Source organism: Melopsittacus undulatus, chromosome Z (assembly GCF_012275295.1).
Source record: "Melopsittacus undulatus isolate bMelUnd1 chromosome Z, bMelUnd1.mat.Z, whole genome shotgun sequence".
In the NCBI taxonomy this organism is placed as follows: Eukaryota; Metazoa; Chordata; class Aves; order Psittaciformes; family Psittaculidae; genus Melopsittacus; species Melopsittacus undulatus.
Genome location: NC_047557.1, coordinates 64406724 through 64424656, shown reverse-complemented (window position 1 = coordinate 64424656; position 17933 = coordinate 64406724). Strand labels below are relative to the sequence as shown.

Here is a 17933-nt window from a genome sequence, read left to right as displayed (position 1 = left end):
CAACATAAAAAGGACATGGAACTGTTGGAACAAGTCCAGAGGAGGGCCACGAGGATGATCAGGAGGCTGGAGTACCTCCCGTATGAAGACAGGCTGAGAAAGTTGGGGCTGTTCAGCCTGGAGAAGAGAAGGCTGCGTGGAGACCTCATAGCAGCCTTCCAGTATCTGAAGGGGTGCTATAGGGATGCTGGGGATGAAATATTCATTAAGGACTGTGGTGATAGGACAAGAGGTAATGGTTTAAAACTTAAACAAGGGAAGTTTAGATTAGGTATAGGAAATAAGTTCTTTACTGTGAAGGTGGTGAGGTACTGGAATGAGTTGCTCAAGGCAGTTGTGAATGCTCCACCCCTTGCAGTGTTCAAGGCCAGGTTAGACAGAGCCTTGGGTGATGGTTTAGTGTGAGGTGTCCCTTCCTGTGGCAAGGGGATTAGAACTATGATCTTAAGGTCCTTTCCAACTCTAACTATTCTATAATTCTATGATTTGTATTAGACTATCAGGAAGAAATTCTTCCCTATGAGGGTGGTGAGACACTGGCACAGGTTGCCCAGAGAAGTTGTGGATGCCCCATCCGTGACTGTGTTCAAGGCCAGGTTGGACAAGGCTTGGAGCAACCTGCTCTACTGGAAGTTGGCCCTGGTTATGGCAAACGACTGGAATTGGATGAGCTTTAAGATCCCTTCCAACTCAAACCATTCTATGAACCTACAATTCTAAGTACCGCTTCTAAGAACATCAGTAAATATCTACAGACACAAAACCAGAGCACTTAAGGTTTCGTAAGGTACATCCCTTTATTACTGTAATCACAAAAACATGATTTTTGTACAGGAATGTTTTAAGTGAACATTAATCAATGCAACTAAATTTGTTTCATAAAGATCAGGTAAACATACTACAGAACATTGTATTGTAAAGAACAAAAATATCAGATTTCTGGCCTTGCAGTGCACGTTTCAGTGCAAGTATTAAGACACAATAGTGTTCAATTCAGCAATGTATTGCAGAACATCATGCCACAGTCCACTTCAGAGAGGGTCAGGACATGCAGCTTGTTAATAAAACGCTGTAGTATATAAAAAAGCCACATGTTAATTTCTAAAATACAGTGTGGTTTATTTGGATGATTTAAAGTGATTTCATTGTGGAATTTAGTTTTATCCAAGACAAGCATCCAGAGTGTCTCGTCATTTGGAATACTCTTCTTTCAGGCGATGGCTTTGGCTTCAGGTAGGAATGCCTCCCAGTATTTTATTAGCTTGAAGAGAGGGGAAAAACACTCATTATTAAGTAGTGAATGTTAGAAAACACATATACCTTCCTCCTCTTGTGGTAAACTTGTGTCCAGTGGACAAAATAAGAACATGGGTGCTTCATATTATCCATTCATGTTATTACATAAAGAAAGGGAAAATACAAATAATAAATACACAAATCTGCTAATAGCAACACAGTTGTTACCACACACTGAACAAAATGCTAGAGAATACAATTATACAGAATTTGTTTATAAGGTCAGTTTGCTATTCTTACCTCTAAGGATAACATTTTTTTTTTAAATTCATGGAACAAAACTGAAGGGTTATATTCTTGGAATGAACAAAGGAAAAACTCTAGACACTCTCTAGGTAGTCACTGGAATCTATTTTACTGCTTTACAATACTCAGTCAGATCTTATACTTTTTTAAAAGAACAATAAACATTTAAGGATACAAGCCTCTAAGTCTAAGCACACACTCATTACAATTTACTCCAATCTATAAACAAAAGTATTACTTCAGTTTCAGAAGACGACAAGACCCTCTCATACCCCTAAGGGAGCTTCTCCCTTGCTTTCCTCAATTAGAGCTGCACAAGGGAGCATAGCAATAGCCAGGAAACTGCAATCACTATGTTACTTTGTAATACAGTAGAGATTAGAAGTAGTTCTCTTAATGTTTTAGAAATGGCTATACTTAAAGCCCATTTTTTTTAACTAACCTAATATGGAAAGTATTGAATATTATGTTGTACAAAATTTAAATTTTATCTTACCTGCTGCTGTGTTTGCACTAATGACTCTAAGTACTCGATAATAACAGTTTTAAAGTCTTTCACTCGTTCCTTCTGTTAATAAATAAATTATTGCATATTAACCTCTTAACAAATTTTACTTGGAATGTCAATATTATCTACATTAAAGCTGTCATTTACTTGGACAAAATTATACATGCCTCGAATCTTCCCACTTCCTTGCGAATGGTTTTGGAGATCTGCTCAAAATCTTTTTCCCCTTGCTGAACTTTTGTCTCCCACTGGCAAAGGAAATGAAAGACATGCAGAGATAAGACTTTGTGTTGTGCATTCAGTCTATCAGTATGTGTGTATACACACACATGAACTTTTTTTAGTGTATCACTGATAGTCACTGAAGAGCTGAGAAGGACCTGTTAGGGTTTTTTGGTCTTCTTAAGGGAAGGTCTTACAAAGACAGTTTCAAAGTAATACTTTCAAGCTTGAACAGGGGAGATGTAGGTTAGATAAGGAAGAAATTCTTTATTGTGAGAGTGGTGAAGCACTAGAACAGGTTGCCCAGAGAAAGATATGGCTGCCTCATCCCGTGCAGTGTTCAAGGCCACGTTGGATGGGGCTTTGAGCAGCCTGGTCTAGTGGAAGGTGTCCCTGCCTGTGCCAGGGGGTTGGAACTAGATGGTCTTAAGGTCTTTTCCAACCATTCTATGATTCCATGATAAGTTGTGTAATAAGTTGTCATCAGATCAGTTAAAACAATGGTATCTCTAAGGTAATGCTATTTGTAGATGAAACATAAAAATACCTTAGTATTACAATTAAGGAACACATAGTAACATTTTTTAAAAAGATTCCACAGAAACCAGAAGGGATCTCTAAAGCTTTACTTACTATTCCATTTACAAACACTACTATAAAAGGAATCTAAACCTGTAAGCTTTCTGTGGCTACCTGTCCAATCAAGTATGAAAGAGTCTCAAAAGTTAGTTCCCTGTATTTTCCTGGTCCCAGAAGAAGTGATTAACTCTTCATCTCAGCCTATAGTGAAGTATATAATTAACATATTTATGTTGCAGATGATAAGCTGTTGAGGATATGTTTAGTAGTTTTTCAGTCAAAATGCATGTTGCTTAAGCAAGCCAAAGCATATACTTTCTATGAAAACAGTTTCCACTAAACAAGAAAGCAGGAGTTGGGAGTGTGGCATTCATGTAACAATACATGACATTAGATTCCATTCCTCCTTAGTTTATGGGAAAAGATATTCAGTTACACAACATGAGCTCATCATCTGCATTACATTGTAACTTCTTTTAAACATTTGTTACTTGTTAAATTTAAGCTAGCTGTACAGATACACTGGAAAAAAACCCTCAAAGTTAGAGGCCTCACACTTTGGGTGCATGTAGCCTAACATCTTTAAAATGAAACTGTATCTGCTCATCTCAACATATTTACTGAATCATGGGAGCCAATATATCCAGTAACACTCAACTTCCTCAGAGAAAGACAACTGAGAAGCGACATACTTAAATATAGCATGTTCCTGTTCCAGTGGCATTATCTACTCACAAAAACATTTTATGGTGCAGTGTCAATTTACTATTGTGATATGAGATGAACATAATCTATGTTCCAATAAGTATTGATTTGTTTGTATTTTTAGTTTATATTTATTCAGAATACCTTTTTTGCCTTTTCAGACATACATTATGAAGCTATGCAGTAAGTCATAATAGGATGTCCTCTATAAAAGAACAGCCTTTAGAGTTACTAAGTAAGTGAAACAATACAAAACTCAGTCAAGGAAAAGACAGATTAAGAGTGCCTGTGCCTTCCTACCACAGCAACCAGAAGTGTCTGAGACTTCAGTCAAAGCCTCTGCAGGCCTCCAAAATCCCAGTTTCATCAAATCCAAATGTGAGGTCCTATAAAAATTATCACTGAATAGCAGTCTGCCATCTTACAGTTTCTGACAAGCAGAAATTTCTCCTTATTTAATGAGGTATTCTTAAGACTGTTCTTTGGCCTTTTATCTGCAAAAGGCAGTCATGTATGAAGTTCAAGCTGTGTATAGGCTTCCACTTCACAATTTCTCTGCCAGAAGAACTACTATTGCAGAATTCAGCAACTCTGAACATATTTCAAAGGCAGCAATAACCTTCAATCAGCATATTCAAATTGTGGGTTTACTAACAACCTTCTATTATCATCTAGGAAAAATAAATCCTTCAGGAACAACATCATTAACTCTTTCAATATTGGGACTGAGAAATGGTCACTGAGCATTTCCCGCTACTTCCAATACTCAGGAATTATTTTTGAGGAGGCGTTCCAGCTCACTTGTGTACTGGAGGGATGGCTGACACCAATAGAGGCAACCAACAAAAATATGGTCACAGGAGTGACACTGTTTTCCCAGTAAAATAAAAAATAAAAAACCAAGTTAATGAGTGACTTCAATACCATATGCAAAATAAATTGAAGGGCAGAAAGAACAAAGCAGCATGGGGCTTGTGACTAATGATGAAGCCAAAAAAATTAACGGCATAAGAGAGCTTGAAATCTGCAATAATGTTCTCCCATTATTTGAGGAAGAATACTGATGCATATTCAGAATGCACTGATGTTAAATAATTAAGTTGTCCTACCTCTTCAATTTCCTTAGTGAAGCATGATAGAGAAAGTGTATAAATTATGACACTTCAACATGTTAGATTTATTTTTACTGAAATTACACCATATATACATATATATATATGGGTAGGTATGTTGCATAATTAAACAAAACATGGGAACAGTTCTCCATTAGTTGTCTTAACTGGATTTTATCTTTAGAAGCCAAAAGGTACCCTCTGCTCTACCCAAGCAATCTGTTAACAGGTAAAAGCATTAACTTGCCCATGTTTCCTCCCTCCCATCTCCCACACTCTGTAGGGACAGTATTAACTGCCTTACAGGTCTTATAATGAGTAACAACTGCACACATTTAATATTTTAAATAAATACCTTTTAACAATTTTGGTAAATATGAAAACAGCAAACGAATAAGTGATTTGTAAAAAGAAACCAAAAAAGCAACCAAACAAAAAAGAGGCATAAGTAGTGCACCAGTGCAGAATGAATGAGTTAATGTAGAAAGTCTGACCTCCAAAATAATGCTTGGCAACATTACCTCTTTTATTTCATCTTTAGCTTGCTGCAATTTATCAGGTTTGTTGGCAAGCTGGAGCTTTGCTTCAGCTTCACGTTTTTTTTGTAAAGTGACCTGAGCATCTTGCCACTTCTGCCAGCATTTCATTCGATGATCAAACACACCCTGTAAGGACAAATTTATTAAAAAACTGGTATTGTTAGAGCTATCTGAATTCCTAGTACGAAAATATAATTTTGGAATGAGTACACTTAAAGAAACCTCACTGTATCTACAACATGTCTTCTTGCATTTCATTTGACAGCATGCTAATACAGCTCAATACCTTCCACAAATAACAGGGTATGCAGAAGCCTTTTCAGAGCAAACACCTTAGTGCTCCAAAGCATTTTATGTGCTTCATTCCACCAAGACACTACAAAAATGACTACAAAGTGCTCTATTATGCAAATACACTCAAAGTGCAGATTCTAGCAGACTGCTCATACATACGGATTACATGAATATACTGCAGTACATTTTTGCTAGCAACGGACTAAGGTAGTATACTTTGACAAGCTGGCAAGTTTAAAGATAGTCCTAGTTAAAATTCTTAGCCACCCCTTCCCATATTAAAACCTAATAATGCTGTGCAGCATGACCTACACTAAAATAGATTATTCACTTTAATAAGATGATACAAATTGTATCTACTTCTTATTTATAGAAACTATCTACCCAATACAGACAAATTGTGTTCTCATAATAAAAATACTTAAAAATAAGTAACCTGAAAGAACAAGTACAGTATGCTTAGACACAGTAATGTATGGTGTCCTCAAGTACTATAAATAATTAATATTACTCACAGTAGATGGTGCTCACCATTTACATTTTGTCAGGATCTTAGTCCATTCCCATTTTTGATCGCATTCATTTTTATCATTGGAATAACTGATCATGGATGCATTCATTTCACTCAGCTAGATTTAATGCAGAAGCATAGTCCTAACTGTGTTATAGTATGTGAAAAATGCACAAATTCATTTACCCTAAAAATCTAAAGATTTACCCAATCTACCCTATACATTTACCCTAAATTTACAATTGAGGAATGTGACTTTAAACATGAAAACCGGTATTTTTTCCAAGTAGTACTCACTTTTACTGCAGCAATGAGACGAATGTAATCACCAAGCAGTTCAGAGAAGACATAGAAATCGGCAAAAGCTTGTTCTTGATGCAATTGATCTATCTTCTCCTCAACCTCTGCAAGCTGAGACAAAGCTCTAGATAGAGCAGTGTGGTCCTCAGAGTTACCTAACATGGCAGCACTTTTAGCAAAAGCAGCTGTGTTGGCTGAAAGCTCTGAAATACACAAGTAATGTTCCGTACAGTGTAGTTAGTTATCTTACTCTGTAGCATAGATCAGAGGAGCAGAGACCCCTGCCCTATTTCAACCCTAACTTCACCAGCTGAAAATACAAGCTTTATTTCCTAAAGCTTATGATAAAATACACAAGATCTCAGTGAAACGGGATAAAACCTACTGCACAAGATTTCTCTTCAGTAGAAAACGTTTTGCTGAGCCTGTAAATGTCATGCCTATTCTGTCCAGCAAAATAAATGGAAAAAAACCTGCTACTTCACTTATTTTCCAATTGCCTAGTTCATAGGAAATTCAAGCCCACAAAACAAAAGCCAAGTCACCTACAGAGCAAATTCAGAGCAATTTTAACAGGTCTGTAGCATAGCTGTTCCATGGAGCTCAGAGTCGAAAAAAAAAACCCAACCATTCCACAAAACCACTATCCCTGCGAGTGGAATTTATTTCTGTTGGACTATTCTATTGACTGAAGTACCTTTAGCATACTGTAATGTGCTGCCATGTTCTGACATGCCTTAAAAGAAAAACAAATAATCAGACTCATATCAGCATGGCTGATGTCCATGAAGGTAAAGTTTTGAGCTTTGCAATTGTCTCATCAAATACATGTAAGTCACCCTGCAAAGTCCTATGAAGGACCTTTGAGCAAAAGTTTAATCCAAATTACTTCAGGATTAAAAATGCAGGTATGTTTGCAACTGTGTTACCTCTACAGAAACATCAGAACAGCAGAAATGTTTATAGAAGCAAAATGCCTTTAGATATTTAAAACACCTACAATTTAAACACAACTCCCTAAAACCAAACCAAAAACTCCTTCAAGTGTATGAGCAGGTGTCAAATCAATAGTAAACAAAGACTTCCACAGTCTATTAATTCCTAAAACACCCCTTACTCTTGAGGACATCTGGCCAATAAGTTTGGTTTTTTTGAGAGTAATTCCTGATAGAATCATGAGAAAGAAACTTAGGACAGCTTCAGCACTTTCAAAAGTGCAGAGCTGAAAGGTGATCCCATATTTTAAGATAATATGGTAGTGTCAGAAGACACACTTACACTCTTCATTTAACTATAAATCAAAGCTTTTATGTTTTGGGTGTTTTAAATCATCTGATAGAAAGCAATCTTTGACAAAACTGCAGCACAGGTCATTAAAATATAAACTTACAGGCTTTGCTTCTTTCTAAAGTAAGTAAACCAAAAGCTGGTACTCTGAGACTACTTAGCTTTCCAGAAAAGTTTACCTTAAGAGTAGCTGATCTAAGAATAGTAAATTCCCGTTTAAGAGTTTAAACTCAGTTAACAGTGCAATACTGAACCAAAAGATGTTTAAATGGATTTATGAAACCACTTCATATTCAGAAGGAAATGACCCTTGCCATGAGATATAAAGATACATTTAGACATGTCTGTTGTGATACGGTCGCTTACTCGGTATGGTATTGAATCTCTGCAAGAAAAATATGTATGCTAAATCAATATAGTAACTTTAGGAATTATAGATATTTTGGCTAAAGTTAAGATTAAAAACAGGTATACAAAAATGCCAGAGCAGTTTGAATAAAAGGTGCAATTAGATTTTTGCATTAAAATATCTCATATAACTATTAATTAATTAAGAGCTCTGACACACTAAGTTCTTACTTCACCACCATTTCCTAAAGTTCATGCAGCCACATAAATATCTAGTTACCTTTTCTGTGGCAGACTAATGCTTCAACACTGGCATGAAGTTTCCTAAGTTGCTGATCCAGATTCTCAAATTGCTGCTGTTTTTCTTCAAACCACTGACAAAAGATGAAAGAGTCAAGCATTACAAATTAGATTACCAACAACATTTCTGGTTTTAAAGAACCAAATTATCCAGGCACTGCCAGGGTGGTCAACTGATAAAGCTAAGAATTCAAGCCAATAAGCAAATTAATAACCCATTTTCTACTTCTACAGCTTTAAAATGCAATTGTTGAAGCTCATTAATTCATCTCATTATTCAAGCCGAAAAATCAGCTCTTACTGCATCCGATTCATTCATCTTGATTGTCATTTTGTTGACAGCGTCGGCAGCCTTGTTCACCATCCTCAATATTCCTGCTCCACTCAGAGCCTGGGTGTTAACTGCTCTCGGCAGCTGGAATTGAATGACAAATAAGGGCAAACAGACTGGTTAAAAGGATGGAGGTTTAACTGGGCACAAGGGGGAAAGAAAAGGATATAGTGTTTTCTTTCCTCCTATGTGTTACAATATAGTGGAATCTAATTTCTCAGATTTACTACTTTTACATTCTCAAGAGGAAAACTTAAAAATACAGACTATTTACTTCTACATCTTTACATTTAAATGGAACAAATAACCCATTTGTTCAAAGTTATCAACTAGCCGAAGGTCCTAAACTAACCACCTATACACTACTGAAAACAAACTGCCACTACAGAAACAGAAAAGCTTAGATTTACAACAAATCAGATAAAAAAAAAACCAAAACAAAACTGTAAATAATTTAATTGTAATGCAAGGCTTGCACTGTGTGTTGATTATAAAAGGTTCATGTCTTTTTACTTTTCAGCACAGGCCAGATTTCAAAACCCACCTCATGCATATTAAGAGAACTGAGTATTTGCTTATGTACTTAGAAATCCTCAGGGATAACAAATTTAATTGATATGATTATTCAGGCTAGTTTGAATATGCCATACAAGGTGGCCCCTATGTCAGACCATTTACCTTTCAATGAGATGTTTTGTCTGTCAGCAGCATTGACAAATCCACCATAAGTTAGCTATTGATGCTTTTGTCAGTAGTGAAGTCTTTGTGACTTATTAGTATAACTAAGATATTGACATTGGCCAAAGACAGTTCGGTATTACAGTGAATCCACTATGCACATTTATAAAGAGATATTATGTACCTTTAACAATATACTAAATACCGTAAAAGGTGCCACATTGATAGCATGAGTGACTGGAGTTTTCTATTCACAAAACATCTAGCCTGGCCAGCAGCATTGTTAGCATTTTTACATTATCATGCCAACACACCTTAAGTCGGACTCCTCGAGGCAAAAGACCTGCTTAGAAGCCAGTTTAATTCTTGATCTTATGCAACAATCAGTAACATCAATTATGGATTTTCAGCATGTATAACAAGCTTCAGTCAGGAGTTGACAGACCAACTCGCATGTGGATAGCAGTAGCAAACAGCCTTTGGACACTACCACTCTATAGCTTTTCTCACAGGCAGAGGCACACCATTCCCTAAGTAGCCTGTGCCATTCTGTCCATGAAGGCTACAGCCCAATTTGACTGCATGCAAATTAGGGAATTAGGTCTTGGTACAAAGAGAACATAGAGCTTTGTCGGTTACCATATTTAGAAACAAACAGGGAAACGTGAGAGAACTTGAATACCTCAGAGCTTTCCAAGAATTGTCTTAAATCGGGATCCTGCAACAAGGTTGGGTGTTTTACTGTTCGCTGTAGGTACCTATGATTTTAAAAATTAAGGTATTAGCTAACAAAACAGAGTTAATAAGCCTGACAGCACTGGAAAGTGGCCATCTAAAGAACAGGTACAATGCAGCACACAACCTTCCTCATTATCTAATGGGGCTTGAATACTCCTAAAATGTAATTTCTAAAGGGTCAGATGATAGCTCAGTCTCCATGCCCCTTCATGCCTTTCTGTTTCTGGTGATTCTTCAAACCACATTTACGCATATTTCTTGTTTAAGATAGGCTCTGGAACTCCAGAAGTTCAAGAGCTTCAAACATTATCTATTAGGTCTTTCAATATACAGTCTAAAACCTTTGAATTTACTGTTACATGGTCTGTTGGTCTCATATGATGTGATTGCACTACAACAATCTATACACAGAATACTATAAACTTATATCAAAATTGAAGCTGTATACTTATGTGAGTTTTAACAGTTACTTTCTGAAGACTTTACTAGTCATGCCCATAGGGGAAAATGATGCAGTGGATCAGCAATAGTACCCTTCCACAGCAAAGGTACTTGAACAATATTAGTGGTATACCAGCACTGAGTGAAAGAGATCAAATATATCTCATGCCAAAATTCAGCCAGTCTCATCCATGCACTGCTTGTCAGAAGGCCATTTTACTTTCAAGTGACTGAAGGTCTCTTTCACGTTACTGCCCAAGAGTTGATTTTCTATGCAACAGATACACTGCTCATATGCCTTGACTCCTTAAATCTAAAATGCCTAAGCTAAAGTGATGAAGTCTTACCTACTGAATCTCTACAATCTTAATTTTAAGCACCAACCCATTTGAAAAGAGTTAACTATCCTCTCTATGAATGAGGCTGCTTTTCCCATTATTAATTGTACTTATTCCATTTCTACACAAAAAATTGGCAACTGCATACAGCCTCCAGAACCAATCTAAGACGGCCCAGACCCCAATTACAGGGCCCATTTAGTATATTACAAACCATTCTGAGGCTAAACAAGTTTTAGACACATACATTACCTTTCTAGGGCTGCTCTTCTTTTCTCTACAAACTCAGTAGACGAAGAATCTTCCTTGCCTACTTTAACCTTGGTCATGCCTTTGAAGAAAACAGCATCATATTGATTTTATCATATATCAATCATTAACATAACTGACATGATTAGAAGACAAAGCTCACGCAAGTTTACGTATTTAAGTCAAATTGCAATGAAAAACACTACATAGCAACAGAAAAAAACATCAACGTTGCATGCTGTGTGGTTTTGTGGAATCAGATCTGTGAAATATGCAATTACCTGTAATATACTAGTTGTGACTAAAAGTTACACAAAACTGGTTTAATTTTCATTTATGAAGACAACCTAAATGAAGATCACAGTCGTACTGGTCACTCATGTTCAGAAGAAGAAAACAGTTACCCAGAGAAAGCAGAATAGTAAAATAAATCTCACATTATAAACCTATTAAGTTTACTACCAATATTCTCATTCTCTTACACTTTAATTTCTTAAACTAGAAATTTTTAGTCAACTAAGGCAAATTAACCAGCTCTGAAAACTCTGAAACATATGAACAACTATGAACTGAATGGAGAATAAAACTGGTAGAATAAAATCCATGCAGTCTTACATCACTTCCTCTGCCCAAGTCAAGAATGGCCAAAAAAACTATGACAGAGGAGCCAGAGTTATTGATGCACTGTGATATGGGAAATACATTCAACCTCAGCAACACAAGAACTCAAAACCTATCAGACTGAGGTCAGCATTTTTCTTGCTAAAGACCTAAACCCCGAAGAGTTTAGGTACCCGAGTCCCACCAAAACCACCATGAAACACTGCACATTCATAATTATTCTTATTTCCTAACACAAGCAGGGTATATTATGACACAGTCCAAACATAGACTCATAGAATCATAGAACAGTTAAGGTTGGTAAGGACCTTAAGATCATCTAGTTCCAACCCCCCTGCCATGGGCAGGAACACCTCACACTAAACCATGCCACCCAAGGCTCTGTCCAACCTGGCCTTGAACACTGCAAGGGGTGGAGCATTCACAACTGCCTTGGGCAACCCATTCCAGTGCCTCACCACCCTAACAGTAAAGAATTTCTTCCTTATATCCAATCTAAACTTCCCTTGTTTAAGTTTTAACCCGTTACCCCTTCTCCTGTCACTACAGTCTCTAATGAAGAGTCCATCCCCAGCTTCCCTATAGTGCCCCTTCAGATACTGGAAGGCTGCTATGAGGTCTCCACGCAGCCTTCTCCAGGCTGAACAGCCCCAACTTTCTCAGCCTGTCTTCATACAGGAGGTGCACCAGTCCCCTGATCATCCTCATGGCCCTCCTCATGGACTTGTTCTAACAGTACCATGTCCTTTTTATGTTGAGGACACCAGAACCGCACACAATACTCCAAGTGAGGTCTCATGAGAGCAGAGTAGATCTGCTCTGTTAGTTCTGTGCTTCTCCAGCTAAAAGTTCTCAGCCTGAGATTCTGAATATGTGCTCTGTGACCTGCCAGGTCAACACTTCCCAGAGTTGTTCCTCTCCTGATGTCCTTTCTGGCTTTATAAGTTTCACGCAGTAACCCACCAAGGGGACAAACAGCATCCTTATAGGAACAATAAGGCATTACCTAACCTGTCACTGAAGCCTTACTTTTCCCTTCTCTGTAACTTCATGAATATAAGTCTGATTGGCATTTTTTATATGTATACTACACACTGTAATGTAAGTCTTCAAATTTATCTGTAAAATTAAGTATCGAGGATTAAAGTACTAAGGTGAGGTAATTCATATACCTCATATTTTTGCGTTACATATTATTCACTAGTATTTTACTGCAGGAAGCACGAAATGCTGCAGTTAAATATAAAAGATCCTTTACATTTGATAACAAGGAAAAAAATTAATATGTAATAACCAATTGTCCAATGTGATTAATTCCTGCTTTGTGATATTGACAGTTGTTTCCAGGTATCATGCCAAGTTTACTTCTCGGCTGATCTAAGTCTATTTAAATGCAAGTGTAAAAGCAGTTTCTGTTGCCAAAGCACTCTTCCAGTTCCTCACTGGAAAGGATCTGTGACTTCATAGATTATTTTCTAAATCCAGAAAACATAATTTCCCAACACACATACATATGCAGTGAGGCATCTCACCACTGACTCAGTTTTATCCTGTTATTCTGCAGTCAATAACTGACCACTTGAATCTGTGGCTAAGGTCTGAAATACCATCCCCAACCGCCTGTCACCAAAATATAACTAGAGCTTAAAACTTCACATCTTATCAACAGTGTAACAGAGTGAATAGACTAAGGACTTCTGTACAATACATTGCATAACAGCGAATGTATTCTGCTCCTATTAAGACTTCAAAAATGAACACATGATTTAAATACATCATCTTACTTTCAGGTGTTTTGTCACCTCTCTGCTTTAAGATGCCTTATTTTAAATCAGCCTAGAAACGACATAATTTTGTACAGAACTTAATACTACCTGTGCACAGAAGTTTAAGTTTAAAGCAAGAGTTTCATGCTCTTTGGAAAATGTCCTACAGAATCTGTGTGTTTTCCCAACTTATCTGTAGCTTAACAAAGTCTCTATACAAGAATCTGAAATGACAGCCAGTGCTTGCTTAAACTGCAATTAAGTCTCACCATTTTATACACTTCCAGGTGTATCAAATATTTATGCTGGCTTTGTTCAAGTGGTACCTCAAACCCAGTCCAAGCTTTGTCTTCAGATGAATTTGTGATGCAAGTACTACATTTCCATGTAACCGCACACTCTCATACATGAGTTAAATATTGTATCATCCAACAGGCACTAGAAACCTTATTCCATCTTTATAAGCCCTGTTAGCATTTGTAATTAAGCTAATTTTTTGTTAAATGAAATATTGGTTATTACAAACTCATAGACTACTTTCAAGAACTACCAAAAATTCAGACCAAATTTTCAGTCCCACTGAAAAATGCCATTCTTTTCCACAGAACTAAAAGCTTGATTTTTCCAAGCTTTCTGCTGCCTGCATCTCCTGAGTGTGCCTATTCCTACTTATGTGAAAAGCTGCAGCTCTCATTAGCTTTACATTTAAAACTACTAGAGGAAAAAAACCAAACAAACCCTGAGTCCTGCCATTCCCCACATACCATTGTTCTAGAGTCCAATCACTTCTTTATATGAGAAAAGACTTCAACAGGTTTTAGAGTTTTAAGGACCTGGTTATTATGAAAGAACCCGTACTACTTAGAGCATAAAACTGAAGTTGCTTCAATGGACTACACATGCTTCTTAGATCTGATTCTTCAAGGCATTCACATAGACTAGCATTACTCAAGGTGTCTTCTGAATTAAGAAGAATTAAGTAGAGGTTTTAGTGTTCACAGTGGTAAAAAGAGACAGTATTAGAGTAAAAGAAACAGTATTAGAAGTGGAGTATGTATAAAGCTCTGTATATTGCAGGCAACTGCCAACAGCACAAGTTAAAAATAAACTCTCATTTAACATCTTTGTTTTGATACACTAATCAGCTCTTGAAGGGCAATAATAAAGAAGGAATGATAGATAAGAAACAGAAGGCCATGTATTCGGACAAATGTCTTCCTTATTATCAATGCTGGTCTGAGTTAGGAAGAGACCAGTACTTATCTTTCCAATATAATCTGAACTTTTCTAAAACAGAGAACAAAGTATTTGATAAAGAACAAAGAGGTGGTGTGAGTCTGAGACCACCTGATAAGCAACAAGTAATATTTGTCCAGAAAAATTATTTATTTTACAAGCCTCACATGTATTAAAATACTTAATTTTTATTACAGTACTTAAATGTCATGGTTAAATTCAACCTTACAGGAATTATACTTACCTACAATACTTTTTTCTGGAGCTGGAGGCACAATGTAACCAATATGCATGTACTTTGTTGCTAATTTGCTGTGCAAGCCAAGAAAATCACTGAATCTTCTTTTAACAGAGAATTCATTTTTGTGGAACATGGAAAGTGTTGTCTTCAAAAAAATAAAAATAAATTTGTTGTGAATTTCTGATCCATCCACTCAGCTCTGATACAAAGTTATCTGCAACTATTTGTTGCACTAGTTACCTTTGTTGTTACTCTGTAAGCCATATAAGCATTCATGCCATCTCCTGTAAGAAAATTAAGATTCTTATCACAGGGCAAATTTTTTTAATCCCTCCATACACTTTGTTCCAAAATATACAAAAAATAGCTTTCCTTTTGACTACTAATAACTGCCAAAAGATAATTGAATAAGAAACCATGCTAAAATCTCAGAATAGTCTTCAAGGGATAAGACAGTATACTATCTGACTTAACTAGGCTCGAGGAACTTACCAACTTTCTCAGGGTCAGATACATTGATTTCAATATCAAACAAATCTCCATTTGCTTCCTCTTCAATCTAGGAAAAAGATATGCCATATTTAACAAGATTATGTGCTTCAATGTTATTTATGTATGATTACAAGAATAAGGGTATAGAGGAAAGAGGAGGAAAACATCAGTATGTTTGTTTAATTAAAAACCCCTTCCAGACCCAACACCAAACATTGAACGAATATAATTTCTAACACAATTTGTCACTGCAACAGAGTTCATGCGGTGGACCTGGCAGTGGTAGGTTTATTGTTGGACTTGATTACTGTAAAGGTCATTTCCAACTTAAATGTTTCTGTGATTCTAAGACCGAAGCCTTCCTGTAAAAGCTTTTAGTATGGCAGCCTTTTCTCAGGACTTGTTGGCCTCAATATTTTAGTAAGTATTTATCTTAGGAGTATGTTCATTGTATCACACAGAATGCCAGGAGAGACCATGCTTAAAAAAAAAAAAAAAAAAAATCACTCATTTGTGATGTTTCTATATGCCTCTAACAAAAAGACAGAAAGACCTTTTTATTTAAGGTTTTCCGTAGCAGAGAGCTTGGGAAAAGTAACAGGAAATTTTCTGATAGTTGTCTGAGATCTAACAATGCAGAATTTCAGAGTCTTTCATACAATATAAGTTTGCTAAAAATGTTAAAGGGAAGGAATGCCATCCAGAGAGACCTTGACATGCTTGTGAAGTGGGCTGCTGCCAGCCTTATGAAGTTTAACCATGCCAAATGCACAGTTCTACACCTGGGTTGGAGCAATCCCAGGCATAGCTACAGGTTGGGTACAGAATTGATTCAGAGCAGCCCTGTGGAAAAGGACTTGGGGGTGTTGGTTGATGAGAAAATGAACATGAGCCAGCTTCAGTGTGTGCTCACAGCCCAGAAAGCCAACCGTATTCTGGGCTGCATCAAAAGGAGCGTGACCAGCAGGTCAAAGGAGGTGATCCTGCCCCTCTACTCTGCTCTCGTGAGACCTCACTTGGACTATTGTGTGCAGTTCTGGTGTCCTCAACATAAAAAGGACATGGAACTGTTGGAACAAGTCCAGAGGAGGGCCACGAGGATGATCAGGGGGCTGGAGCATCTCCCGTATGAAGACAGGCTGAGAAAGTTGGGGCTGTTCAGCCTGGAGAAGAGAAGGCTGCGTGGAGACCTCATAGCAGCCTTCCAGTACCTGAAGGGGGCCTACAGGGATGCTGGGGAGGGACTATTCATTAGGGACTGTAGTGACAGGAAAGGGGTAATGGGTTCAAACTTAAACAGGGGAAGTTTAGATTGGATATAAGGAAGAAATTCTTTACTGTTAGGGTGGTGAGGCACTGGAATGGGTTGCCCAAGGCAGTTGTGAATGCTCCACCCCTTGCAGTGTTCAAGGCCAGGTTGGACAGAGCCTTGGGTGGCATGGTTTAGTGTGAGTTGTCCCTGCCCACGGCAGGGGGGTTGGAATTACACGATCTTAAATTCCTTTCCAACCTTAATTATTCTATGATTCCATCTTAAGGTATTGTCATGCGTCAAATTCACACTAAGCTTTATATGCAAAATAAACAGAATCAGTTTTCTTTTACCTACTTCTTAGGAAAGGATGATCCCATAAGCCAACATTTAGGAACCATGATTTAAAAAAAAAAAAGGAAAAACTTAAAAAAATCAACCAGACATTTTCAAAATTTAGAAGTTTACCATGTACCTCTTCTCTGGATCTATCAAAAATCACAGGGGCTGCTACACTTTTTGACTCCATTCTGGGAGCTACTAATGTAACAGGTGTTACAGGAGTGATTGCAGGAGTAGGTTTTGGTGAAAGCATTGGATCCCTCTCCGGACTGTCCAACGAAACTTCTTCTGTTGCTTCTAGAAAAACATTTTGAGTTAGCAAAGGTTTCCTACAGCAGGGATAGATACGCATCACAAAAATTACAAACACATAGGCACACACACACACAGACACACAAAATCGAGATACAAGTTTAATAAGATCATCTGCAACTACCTTGTAACACATGTTGCCTTTTTTTACAAAAAAAAATTGTTTTAACTGTATTGTTAGGTAAACAGTCTCTTAGAGAAGTCGCAAGTGCCAAGTAACATATTTTTGCATGAGATGTTTTGGAAACTAATGATTTATTTATTTACCACACAAGCAGTTATTTTTCAGTACCTGCACCAATTTTCCTTTTCACACTTCGAACAACTGCTGATTTAGCCATGTAGGCTGATAACTGAGCAGACCAAGCCCTCTGTTAGATGAAGTTACACAACTGCAATACACCCCTGCCTCACAACCTGTAAAATAGAAAAACTAGCAGGTGAGACTTTCTGACTAGTAAGACTAACTATCTTTAGTCTATCTTCAGTCTCTTGGGGTCTTAAAACAGTTCACTATAAACTGAATACTTTTCTCAGACTGTAGCAGTTCATTTCTTTAAACAGGACCTAAATCTCTGCTCTACAAATCCTGTGTGCTTTCTTCCACTAACTGGATTTGACCACTGGCAAACTACACACTTCCTGGATA

The 17933-nt window shown here is 37.2% G+C and overlaps 1 protein-coding gene across 1 annotated transcript in view; it reads right to left on the bottom strand.

The window, feature by feature from the left end:
• Nucleotides 1-772: 772 nt before the first annotated feature.
• SNX2 (sorting nexin 2) overlaps nucleotides 773-17933 on the bottom strand; it is a 30271-nt gene continuing 13110 nt past the window's right edge. The window contains exons 3-15 of the mRNA XM_031043116.1: nucleotides 17106-17269; nucleotides 15379-15445; nucleotides 15127-15170; nucleotides 14890-15031; nucleotides 11026-11104; nucleotides 9939-10014; nucleotides 8549-8662; nucleotides 8228-8321; nucleotides 6310-6515; nucleotides 5190-5333; nucleotides 2218-2298; nucleotides 2039-2110; nucleotides 773-1261 (exon numbers count right to left, since the gene is read on the bottom strand). Coding sequence (XP_030898976.1) covers nucleotides 1211-1261; nucleotides 2039-2110; nucleotides 2218-2298; nucleotides 5190-5333; nucleotides 6310-6515; nucleotides 8228-8321; nucleotides 8549-8662; nucleotides 9939-10014; nucleotides 11026-11104; nucleotides 14890-15031; nucleotides 15127-15170; nucleotides 15379-15445; nucleotides 17106-17269 — 1334 coding nt within the window. The 3' untranslated portion in view covers nucleotides 773-1210. The remainder of the gene's footprint in view (nucleotides 1262-2038; nucleotides 2111-2217; nucleotides 2299-5189; nucleotides 5334-6309; nucleotides 6516-8227; nucleotides 8322-8548; nucleotides 8663-9938; nucleotides 10015-11025; nucleotides 11105-14889; nucleotides 15032-15126; nucleotides 15171-15378; nucleotides 15446-17105; nucleotides 17270-17933) is intronic.